Source organism: Acinonyx jubatus, chromosome A2 (assembly GCF_027475565.1).
Source record: "Acinonyx jubatus isolate Ajub_Pintada_27869175 chromosome A2, VMU_Ajub_asm_v1.0, whole genome shotgun sequence".
NCBI classification, from domain to species: Eukaryota; Metazoa; Chordata; class Mammalia; order Carnivora; family Felidae; genus Acinonyx; species Acinonyx jubatus.
Window position 1 is genome coordinate 12,618,694 of NC_069383.1, and position 12,065 is coordinate 12,630,758.

General features: G+C 47.7%; 1 pseudogene and 1 gene segment (V, D, J or C); both read right to left on the minus strand.

The window, feature by feature from the left end:
• Nucleotides 1-577: 577 nt before the first annotated feature.
• LOC128314694 (T cell receptor beta variable 3-1-like) lies at nucleotides 578-1,881 on the minus strand. The segment is given in 2 exon segments: nucleotides 578-952; nucleotides 1,072-1,881. Coding segments are annotated over 2 exon segments (423 nt in total).
• Nucleotides 1,882-7,462: 5,581 nt separating this feature from the next.
• LOC106970404 (T cell receptor beta variable 9-like) overlaps nucleotides 7,463-12,065 on the minus strand; it is a 54,808-nt pseudogene continuing 50,205 nt past the window's right edge.

Here is a 12,065-nt window from a genome sequence, read left to right on the forward strand (position 1 = left end):
AGATTCCTTCAAGACTCGATCAGATTTGGGAAGAATCGCCCCGGTCAGCCCTCCTGGAGGAGGAGTCTGTAGTGCACAAACCTACCCCTGTGGGTGTTTAGGAGAACATAAGCAATCCAGAGCTTCTATTCTATATTGTCTTTCTTTCTCTCTAGTTTACCTATTGCCATGAACTTTCATGCTTCTCCAAATATTTTTCTATTCACCAGTGCACTCATTAATAATCTGAAGTTCCCTGTGGTCTTAGAAACTTTTGTCTTCGCCCCACTTTCCTCTAGGCTTTTGCTCAGGGAACATTTTTAGTGAATAGCGTGTTTTCAGTCACAAGGTTTGTACAGTAAGTACCAGCAAAGAAATTCAAGGAAGGGCTTCTTCTACCAGTTAAGATCTTCTTGTTTGTGAAATCCCGAGTACTTCCGTGAATTTACTGGAAACCCCTGCTCTAGCTGATAAGTAGAATTCTGGGAGACTTCTGTGGGCATAAATAAAGAAGAACCTCACCGGGTGTATGGGCAGCCTGTACTACAGACTGGAAACTCCCGTCTAGGGGTCTCACGGGGGTGAATGGAGCCTCAGGGTCAAGACATAGCCCCTTCCGCAGCTTCCTGGCTGGGCCAGGGGGTTTGTGCACAGGGAGGCAGTGATTCTGCAACGCTGTGTTGGCTGCTGGCACAGAGATACACGGCAGAGTCACCTGTCTCCAGGGCGCTGACACGAAGGTTTAAACGAGCTTTGTCAGGAGATTTAGGTGAGAAACGACTTGGAACTGTTTCATTGTGAATGAGTTCCTTATTATTGTAGGCAAACATGATCTTCAGCAATTTCTTGGAATCCTGCTTATACCAGTACATAGCATCATGGCTCAGCTTTTGTTCACATTGTAGGAACTTCTCAGTTCCCATCTGTGCGATGAGGTATTTGGGAGTCTGGGAAACTGCTGTGTCCAGGGGGGCTGAGAAGGAAAGAAGCAGAATTCAGACAAGTCCCAGGAGGTAGCCTGTTGCTGGACACCTGGTGAACACAGCCTTAGAGACTCAAAGCTGCATCACAGCACCTGGACTGAGGACTCACCTGCTCCCAGGAGGCAGAGGACCACACAGCAGAGGAGGCTGGAGCCCATGGTGGAGACAGGCAGAGACCCACCAGGGGTTCCAGTCCTCAGAGGTAAGAGCCAGGCTGCAGTTGTTCACACCCTTCCTGGTGCCCCGCCTGTGATGTCACAGCCAAGAATGACTTCCCCATTCTTGGGCTCTCCTCGTTTTTCATTTCTTGCACTACTCCTTTCAAAGACATTTTCATTCCTACTCCTTTCAAAGGAGTTTGGAATTTCTGGGGGTAGTTTGAATGGGGCGGGTATGTTGCCTTGAGGATCTTTCTCTGCCGGAGCACCTGGGTGGCTCAGCTGGTTGAGCATCAGACTCAAGCAACAGAGTCTGGGATCAGACCACCAGACTCGACCAACTGGGTTGTGGGATCGAGCCCTGAGTCGGGCTCCACACTGAACATGGAGCCTGTTTGAGATTCTCTGTCTCTGTCTCTCTGTCTCTCTGCCCCTCTGCTCATGCTCTCTCTTTCTAAAACAATAAAAATAATTTTTAAAAAAGGATGTTTCTCTGCCTCCCTGCCTTTTCCCTCCTCCAGATCTGGTCTCAGAGTCTGGCTAGTTTCTCTTCTCTGGATCTTCTTCTTCACAATAATTCAGGGTGATCCCACTCAAATCCTGGCTCCCTTGAATGTCTGATTTTTGCTCGGCAGCCCCCGTATAATTCTGTGCTGTGGGAGCTGTCCTGTGCACTGGCCTTTACCCACTGCACGCCAGTAGCACTCCCCAGCCCTAGCTGGGACAACAAAATGTCTCCAAAGTCACCAAATTGCCCTGGTGAGAACCACTGTCCCCTTGATTCTTTCCCTCCTTCCGCCCCACCCCCGCTTCAGGGTTCTGGGAAAACCACAGCGCCTCCTAGTGGTCAGCAAAGCACACTTCTCAGACCTCAGGGCCCTCCCTGGCCAGGCTCCAGCCAGCCCTTAAGAAACCGAAATCAGCAAGGGCCAGGCACTGGAGCAGGGAGCTAGGACTGCCACAGAGGCAGCAGGCACACACAAACCGGCAACACTGTCAACTAGTGGTGAAACTTCTTCCAAGACAAGTGGTTCCTTTGTTGTTGTTGTTTTTCATTGAACACAGAGCAAGCACCAGGGAAACAGTAGTGAACAAAACAGAAACAACTACCATCCTTCCTGGAACTTTTAGCATGTTTTGTTTGTTTGCAGTCACTGAATGGCTACTTAGGGCAAAGCACGAGGAAGGCAATATGCTCACTCTCATGATGCTTATACTCTGATAGGAGCAAAAAGAAATTCACAGACTACTCTAGACTAGAGATAGAAAAATCTATGTCATATGGAAGTTAGGAATCTATTCAGCAGTAACACAGTTAAAAACTATCCTTCACATGACTTCCCATCTCCTCTATCTATAAAACAATGAGCTGAAATAAATAATTTCCAGGTCTTTTCCCAGTTTTAAAATTGTATGATGCTGAGGCACCTGGGTGGCTCAGTTGGTCAAACGTCTGACTCTTGGTGTCTGCTCAGGTCATGATCTCGCGGCTTCATGGGTCAGCCCCACATCGGGCTCTGTGCCGGCAGGGCGAAGCCTTCTTGGGATTCTCTCTCTGCCTCTCTGCCCCTTTCCCCACTTGTGCTGTCTCTGTCTCTCTCAAAATAAATAAATAAATAAACTTTAATTAAAAAATAAAATAAGTTTGTATGACAGTAACCAAGAGCACCCCTAGATGTTTGCTGAGCTAGTGAGGCTTATGCACCCAGTTCCCAAGCACCTACCTCATCGCACCTTGTAGCTTACAAGTGAAGCTTTGCAAAGAAAGGAAAGAAGGGAGAAGGATAAGAGATCAACATCCCAGAGAGAAAGGATAATCTGAAAAATCACTTTTCCCTGACTGTTACTGCCAATTTAATATCAGCAGCTAAGAAGCTAAGAAGAAAGAGAAGTCTGAGAAGGGAGAAGCTTGGAGGAATCACATGACCTTACTGGTCTGGGGAGCAATGTCTGTGTTTAGGGACTGCCTAAGAGAAGGTCTTGGTGAAGACTGAGGCCGTGGGGCCTCAAGTAGGAGTGGGGATTGACTGCAAATGAGGACAAAGGAAATTTGGGGGCAATGGAAGCGCTTCAGAACTGATTCATGGTGATAGTTGCCCCGTGCATAAATTTATTTAAAGTCACTGAGTTGTACACTTGAAATAGGTAAATATTATGTTATGCAAATTAAACTTTAATAAAGTAAAAATACTCCAGACATTTAGTTTGGAACCTAAATGATCACATACTAGGAGCAAAAGTGAACAGCCATCAAAAAAGTAAAGCTTAGCTTCAATCCAGCTCAATTATCAACCAGATTAAGAAGATCTGGGGGCGTCTGGGTGGCTCAGTCGGTTGAGCGTCTGACTTCGGCTCAGGTCATGATCTCACCGTTTGTGAGTTCGGGCCCGGCGTCGGGCTCTGTGCTGACAGCTCAGAGCCTGTTTCGGATTCTGTGTCTCCCTCTCTCTGCTCCTCCCTTGTTCACACTTTGTCTGTCTCCCTCTCTCTCAAAAATAAATAAACATTAAAAATTAAAAAAAAAAAACGATTTGCCTCTTCCAATATGTCCTAGCATAAGCAAAAAGGAATCCTCTCTACAGGAAAATATACCATCCAATACTTGAGATTATATCTATAGTTTTTCATATACAATATCTAGCTTTCAAACACATATTATCTATTGCGTGAGGAAACAACATCAGATGGCCAAAAGCAAGAAGAGAAAACAAACAAAAGAAAAAGACCCAAGGGGTGCCTGGGTGGCTAAGTTGGTTAAGCATCTGACTCTTGGCTTCAGCTCAGGTCACGATCTCATGGTTTGTGATTTTGAACCCCCATTGGGTTTTGTGATGACAGAATGGAGCCTGCTTAGGATTCTGTCTCCCTCTCTCTCTGCCCCTCCCCCGCTTGCTCTCTATCTCTCTCTCTCTCTCTCTCTCTCTCAAAATAAATAAAACGAACTTAAAAAAAAAAAGAAACAGGGGCAGCTGGGTGGCTCAGTCAGTTAAGCGCCACTGTGGGCTCTGGTCATGATCTCATGGTTCGTAGGTTGGAGCCCCACATCGGGCTCTGTGCTGACAGCTCAGAGCCTGGAGCCTGCTTCGGATCCTGTGTCTCCCTCTCTCTCTCCTCCTTCCCCACTCGTGCTCTGTTTCTCTCTGTCTCTCAAAACTACATAAACATTTAAAAAAATTACAAAAAAAAAAAGAAACAGAGCCAAAATGATTCAGATGGAGTTGTCAGACACTGATATTAAAATTACTGTTGATAATATATTCAACAAAGTGAATGACAAAATGGAGAATTTTAGTGGACAACTGGAAACTATAGTAAACATTTAAATGGAGATGGTAGAAACAAAATATACAAAATACCTATGATTAACAATTCAATATATGAGGTTAAAAGCAGAACAGATACAGCTGGAAAGAATAGGAAAAGTGGAAGATAAGTCAGATGGAGATATCAAGGCCAAATCATGCACAGAAACAAAAAGGATGGGCAATATGAAAAATATGTATATTAATTGGGCCATCATTATAGATAAATGGCTGCTCATCAATCTAGAACTTTCTAGGGAGTCTGAGACAGACACAAAGCTTTATTTATTCGTTCTCATCCCCCCATTGGTTGAGGATTGTCCCATAGAGCATTAACACCCTGACACTTCTGGGTCATGCATGTATAAGCTTCTAGTAGGCCATTCATGTGTCTCAACCACAGCCCACAGAGCACTTCAGGAAGAAAGCTAGATACACTGCCCATATTTAAGAGGAGGTTCAATCCATATGAAGGGGTCAATGTCTGCTTGGAATAGCTGCATGAAATAGTTGTGGCTGGAATCAGCGGGGAAGCCAGGAAGATAGGTGGTGATACAATCGAGGCATTTCAAATAGTCTACACCCTGCATTGTTTCAAGTCCAAATAATAAGGTCTTCAAGGTGGGGTTCAGCTGCAATCTGTACAAATACAGAGTTAGGGCTATAGGACTGCTGCTCTTACTGTACACAAAGCCATTACTGAGATTTATTATCTCCCTTATCACCAATTCTAGATTTTCTCCAACTTTGCTTAGCCCTTCTGTGGTCTAAGATGTTTGTTTTGTGGGGTGACCCAGACATTCGTCTCTGAGGGTTTTGAGTCCCTTAGGTACATTTACTTTGTCAAGCCAAAATGGTTGCAATTGCAGAACTGTCATTATCACCAGGAAGTTAGGCACCGAGAGATGTTTGAACTAGTTCTCTGAATTCCAGGTAAACCTTTCCGTTTCCATTATGTAGGAGCAACTCTATCACCTCATGATAGTCAAGATCAATACCTCCATCCTTACCTATTGGGCTTCCATCAAAAGGAGCCCCAAATGACCAGGTACCGTCATAGTTTATGTTCATATGTCCTGTGGTGGAAGCACCCCTGTCTTAAAGAATCAGAACTTTTTTGGGGCGCCTGGGTGGCGCAGTCGGTTAAGTGTCTGACTTCAGCCAGGTCACGATCTCGCGGTCCGTGAGTTCGAGCCCCGCGTCAGGCTCTGGGCTGATGGCTCAGAGCCTGGAGCCTGTTTCCGATTCTGTGTCTCCCTCGCTCTCTGCCCCTCCCCCGTTCATGCTCTGTCTCTCTCTGTCCCAAAAATAAATAAACGTTGAAAAAAAAAATTAAAAAAAAAAAGAATCAGAACTTTTTATCTAGAAGACCCTAAAAATACAGGGAAAAGAAGCCCGGATTTGCAGCTGGATCACTGGGGGTGGTAATGAGAGGGATACCATCCTCCCCCCACCCTTTGGCTTCTGGATTCATTGAGTACATAGTTCCATATCTCAGAGCCCTCTGTACAAGTCATACCACATCCTAGAAAGTATCTCCCCAGCTTGAGGGTATTATATCTGAGCTAGCCCCTTAGCCAAACCTTTACTAGGTCCTTTCTTCATTTCTACAAGGTAAGATGCTTCTGAAGGACGTAGTACATGAAAACAAGAATGGATCCCACCACTACAGGTCCATGATTTCATTTCCTTAGCTGTAAAATGGGATCCTTTGGTCTGCAAAGTTGGCGGGATTCATGTCAGGAGGAAAGTCATTCTGTAGATGGTGGTGCTGTAGATGACCCTGTCGAAGACCCTGTAGATGGTGGTGCTGGCATGGATATAACTTGAGTAAATGAATATTTCATGTGTTTATAACTGATATGATATGCTCACACTTTTTCACCTCTATTCATTGCTTGAGCTCATCCTGACTTATTATGAGGAAATTCATTCTTTTCTATTGAAGTCTTCACTCTGCCTTTCCTGTTCCAGGCCTTCAAGAACACTGAGATCTTACTCAAAACCCAGGAAGTTAATCTGGATGCCCCATGTCAAGTTCAGGGTGACAAGTTCATTCATGCTCTGCTTCTAGATGCTACTTGATTTTTGCTGCTGAATTCGATCCTGCCCTGTCCTGCTATATTCTGGTGATTCTCTCACTGGTTTAGACCTCTGTTGGCCTTGTCCCAATAGCAGACTCCATTGTTACTGTTCTCTTAACTCATTTTCATGTGAGTTAACATGATTTCCCCAAACGCATCAAGTACTTAACTGGGAAAGACTCATCGACAGTCCAGGCCCTTATGCTGAACTGCACGTCCTTCTGAAGATTTACTGTTGGAAATCCTCTATACTCTTATGGAAATACTAAAGCCCTTCCTCGATAACCATTTCTGATTCTATGAGTTAAAATGGTTTTTTCTAAGCTACTAAAACGAAACAAAATCCAAGATGCAAAAGGAAGTAAAGAGAAGACATAGGCCATGTGATGGTCTTTTCCTGGGCAACAACGCTCCCATCTTTGGAGGCCACAGTCAAGCCCTGTAGTGCCTATAAAAATTTGGCAAAAAATGCTCCCTGGCCATTCCTGCCAAAGATAAACTACTTTGGTGATTAAATTTCAGATATCTATTTGGAAACAGCTGAAAAAACAAGTCAAATCAGACTTTCTTGGGCAGCAAAAGCATTCTGGTAGCTGGAAAAGAGGCAGATACATGAGGGTTTGTGTGCAGGCTGGAGGTGTCTGTGAAAGGCTGTGGCTGAGCTGCTGGCACAGAGGTATGTGGCTGAATCTCCCAGCTCTGTGGGCTGGATCCGCAGAGTGGAGAATGATCCATCAGGCCTTTGACCTGAGGATCGATCCTTGATGGTTTCAGACTTCTCCAAGAGATTACTCTTGTAGAATAAAACTAGAAACTCCACTTTCTGTCCCAGGATCTGTCTGTACCAATGTACAGAACCCATAAATTGGGTCACATCTCAGGATTACTCTTGTCCCCATCTCTGTGACCTGGTGGCTGGGGGTCTGCCTGACTTCAGGTTCTGTGTGTCCTGAGGGAGGAGAAAGAAGCCAGAGACTGAATAAGGAAATGGTTTGAAAGAGCCTCAGGTAAATCCAAGATGAGAAATTCCCAAAGATTCACCTGCTTCCAAGAGACTAAAACTCACCCAACATAGGAGCCAGGAATCCATGACGGGATTGGGAAGGAATGAGTTCTCTCCTAGAACAGGCTTCTGGGCATCAGAAACAGGAGGAGAATTCTGAGCTCCCATGGTTCCTAGTCAGTCTGACTGAGGCATTACATTTCCTGCAAGGCCCACTTCCCCCTGGAGCGCCCCCTACAGGAGAGAGGAGGGAGGCTTTGTGTCAGTGCGGCATCGGACTCCCCAGGACACAGGGCTCCGCTCAGCCCTTGGGGTCCCAAGGTGTGTGCAGCACTGGGGCCATTGCAAGGGGCGATGTCAGAAAATATGGGGTTCAGCACAGACAACCCCGAGTATACGGTCCTGCTCGGAAACGCTGGGGGCCTTCTCCCCTTCCTGCCTGTTGCGGGCAACGATCCAGGGCCATCAGGCTCTCTGGCTGACAACGCAGGATGTGGAGACCTGAAGAATTAGGATTAAAGGGACAGAAGGAAAAAGAATCCAGCCTCAAAGTGTCAAAGCCCGAGAGGAAGAGGAGCCTGTGCAGAGCTGAGTCCCCGGGTGTGCAGCAGAGAGTGGCCTCGAGGACAGCGATCCGAACCTCACGAGGGAGCCACTATCCTCAGTGGCAGGGACTGACAGGGCCCTGTGGTGAGGCAAGCAGGTGTTCTGCAAAGGGGCTCGGAGCGCGTCTGGAGCTGGGAGCAGGGCTGAGATCCAGGGTCTCACCTGGGCGGAAGGAACAGGCAGAGAAAGGTACGCGTTGGCAGGAGGCTTGGCAGGGCCGCCGCGGCCAGAGTGCAGCGCGTCTCCTGAAAGAGTCCCCGGGGCCACGTGCCGATCGGAAGCTACCGGAGGAACTTGAGGTGGACCCTTTCCGTCCCGCATTCAGCCGCGGGCACAGTCGGGCCCCGGGCAGAGCCAGGCCACAGGCTGTGGGCGTCTGTGCAGGGAACTGGGCCTTGCTGCATCCAGCAAACCGACCGGCACGTCGTGGCCTGGGGTTTCTGTCTGTCTGGGGTCCCACCGGATGTGGCGAGCTGAGCCGTGGTCGCCCCCACGGCTCCCCGGCTGCACCCAGGAGGTTTGTGCACGGGGAGCCGTTGGCTGTGCGGGGCTGTGTCCTCGCTGCTCGCACAGAGATACACGGCAGAGTCTTCTGGCTGTAGGGCGGCCACGTGAAGGTGCAGGTGGGAGCTGTTTGAGCACTCACTCGGGTGTGAAGCGACTGGGGACACTGTCATTTTCGGCGAGTTCCTTATAGCTGTAGGCAAACATGAGCTTCGGTGGCCTCTGAGCACTCTGTTTGTACCAGTACATAGCGTTATGTCCCAGACGTTGTTCGCACTTCAGGGTCCCCTTACTCCCTGTCGCTGCGACCAGGTGTTTTGGAGTCTGGGTAACTGCAGTGTCCTCGGGGACTGTGGGAGCAAGAAAACAGATTTAGAGAGTCTTGGGAAGCAGCTCCATGAGAGAAGCTAGAAACCGGAGGACAGAGATGTCCCACCTGTTCCCAGACTCACTTGCCCAGAGGACACAAAGGACCACACAGCAGAGGGGCTGGCAGCTCATCGCAGTATCTGATGGAAGGGACGCAGTGACTCTCTGCTCAGGTTCCTGTCTTCTGCATGTGTGTCTGTGGCCCCGACAGAGGGTTTGCTCGGGAGGTCACTGCCCCTGTTTGTTCTACAGCTCACATTTCCTCTCCCTCCCTCCTTCCCGTGGGTTTGGATGCAGGTCGCTAGGCTGAGGAAAGGCCCATCCCCCCTCTGCCTTGAGGAGGTTTCTTGCAGTTGCTTTTTTTTGTCATTGTCAGTAGCTTCCTCCCCTCCCCAATGAATAACTGAGTCTTTCCTTCCTCTTTCTGCTTAACAGCACCTCCTCCACTCAAACACACATCCCTTCCCCTTGGACAGGTGTCCCCCCCCCCCACCGCCCCCACCACCTCTCAGGGAGCCAGGAGAAACCCACGCAAGCCCCATCCTGGCTTAACTCAGAGGCCACCTTGCTTGGCTTCCAGAACCTTTCCCTGGAGCCAGCTGCACTCATTTTAAGACACAGGAATTTAATGCTAACTGGGTAGGAAGCACCGTCAGTCGGTGCTGACGAGGTTATGAGAGAAATATGCTGCAAGCCGTGCCCCCAGAAAGCACCTCGCCCACTTGGGGTGCTGAGCCTGAACAGGGCACCCACACATACAGGGCAAGCACTGGAGAATAACAAAAGGTCCCGAGAGACAGGGGCCACGGGGACCGCAGACGCGATGCCATTGAGGTTGGAGAAGTGCCACCTGGACTAGATTTTCGCATCTAGGCTGTTCAGGAACCATGACCCAAGCAGAACCAGGAGCAAACCCTGCTGCCAGAGCATTTGCTTCCTTCTTAAGCCTCCTTCCCGTTCCCCTTCCTTCTTCCAGACCAGCCTCGGGAATTTTGGTGAAGTCACAGCTCCCCCTAGAGGTCACAGGGGCACATTAACCTCCTCTCCACCTGCTGCCTCCAGTCCTTACTCCTGGGCCCAGGGGAGCACAGAGCACACAGAATTTCAGTTTGTCCAACAAGCACTGGCGAGAAAGGCAATATTCTCATCCTCAAAATGTTTCTAGACTCATAGGAGCAATATGACATGCTTTTTTATTATTTTAAATTTATTTATTAATGTTTATTTATTTTTGAGAGAGAGAGAGAGAGAGAGAGAGAGTGTGTGTGTGTAAGCAGGGGATGAGCAGAGAGAGGGAGACACAGAATCCAAAGCAGGCTCCAGGCTCTGAGTGGTCCACACAGAGCCCCACGTGGGGCTTAAACTCCTGAATTGTGAGATCATGACCTGAGCTGAAGTCGGCCACTTAACTGACAGAGCTACCCAGGTGCCCCAGGATATGCTTTTAGACAACATTGAGTTTGGAGAGGTTTAGTGTATGTTTTTCGGAAGGTTAAAATACAATTGGTTTTTATATGGCTAAATCATTTCATCTACTCACCTTCTCATTTCCTCATCTCCGAAACCTGGATAAAGGGAGAGTCTCAAATACTGATCTCCTAATCTGTTTAACTCTAAAACAGTATGAGCCGTTCAGGATAAGCTTCCACCCAGATGTTTGCCCCGCTAGGACCTTCCAGAGTCTCCCCCCACCCCCACCCCCACCCCCACCGCCCCCTTATCACAATACTGAACACTTTGCAGGTAATTAACACGTACTTGAATGAATGAATGAATACATGGATGCAATGGAAAAATGGTAAGAGACCACATGTGAGTCTAACCATTAAAAAATTGTTTCCCAGTGTGGTATGGTTGGCACTGGTATATTTGTACTTGCGGCTTACAGAAATTGAGGGCAGGGCATCAGGATACAATACAAGGCTGAAATGGGAATGATAAAAAAATGAATTTGGCTGGCATGAGGTGAGCTTCAGTACTAATTTTTTTAAGTTTATTTCTTTTGAGAGAGAGAAAGAGCATGCGAGCCAGGGAGAGGCAGAGAGAGGGGGAGAGAGAGAGAGAGAAAGTCCCAAGTGGGCTCTGTACTGTCAGCAGAGCCCCATGTGGGGCTCAAACCCATGTACGGTGAGATCACGACCTGAGCCGAAACCAAGAGTCGGATGCTTAATCAACTGAGCCACTTGAGCATGCCCCCCCTTTTAAAGTTTATTTATGTATTAGTACTAATTTTTATTTTAAAGGATAGTTATGATAATTTTCCAATGTTTGTCGAGCATTGTCCAAAGATTTGGAAGTGAAAGTATTGTTTCCCTTTTTAAACTAGCCTTGTTGTCAGGGCCCCCAGGACGATGGGTATTTGAGGATTTTCTTATAGTATAGCACAAGAGTATATTCTAGGCTCATCCTGTGCTTTCCCTGCTTCCATCTTGGAATCAGCTATTTCTCCAAAGAGCCCTGGTTCCTTTAAGTGGATAACGGTGTTCAGAAAACAAGAGATGGGCACAAGATCTGGGCTTTTGAGGTGACAGTACTTCTGCATCATCAGTGGACACAGCCTAGGGAACACACACGAATGCACCCACATTAACATGTATCTTTAACTCTCTATCCATGTACATGTATTGAAAAGCCACAAGTTTTACACCAATAATTCCAGTTCCAATTTCAGTACTCTAAGGTTCACTCTAGTGTTCTTTCTGTATTCGCAATTCCTTTATCCAGTACTGAGAAAACTGGCTCCTGTTCTCAACAGATTTACGTATTTGATCAGTCTCCTTGTATGGACCCAATTGTCCACTGCAACCCCAACCGTCTCTCCCTGGCACACGCCCCCCTCACCTTGCTTGGGAACCAACAGCCTGTGCCAAGGAGTCCTCTCCACGTTGGAATCCTCCTCACCTCAGTCCAGCGTCTGATACCTGACATGGTGCACGTCCTGCCCAGTATGGACACCCTTCTCAACCTGCTGGGGCTTCAACGGCCTGTACCAGGCTGCTCTCCTCACCCCACTTGGGTGCCAACACCCCCTTTCTTGGGAACACCCTCTTCACTTGGCAGAATCTCTGTCATCTGTA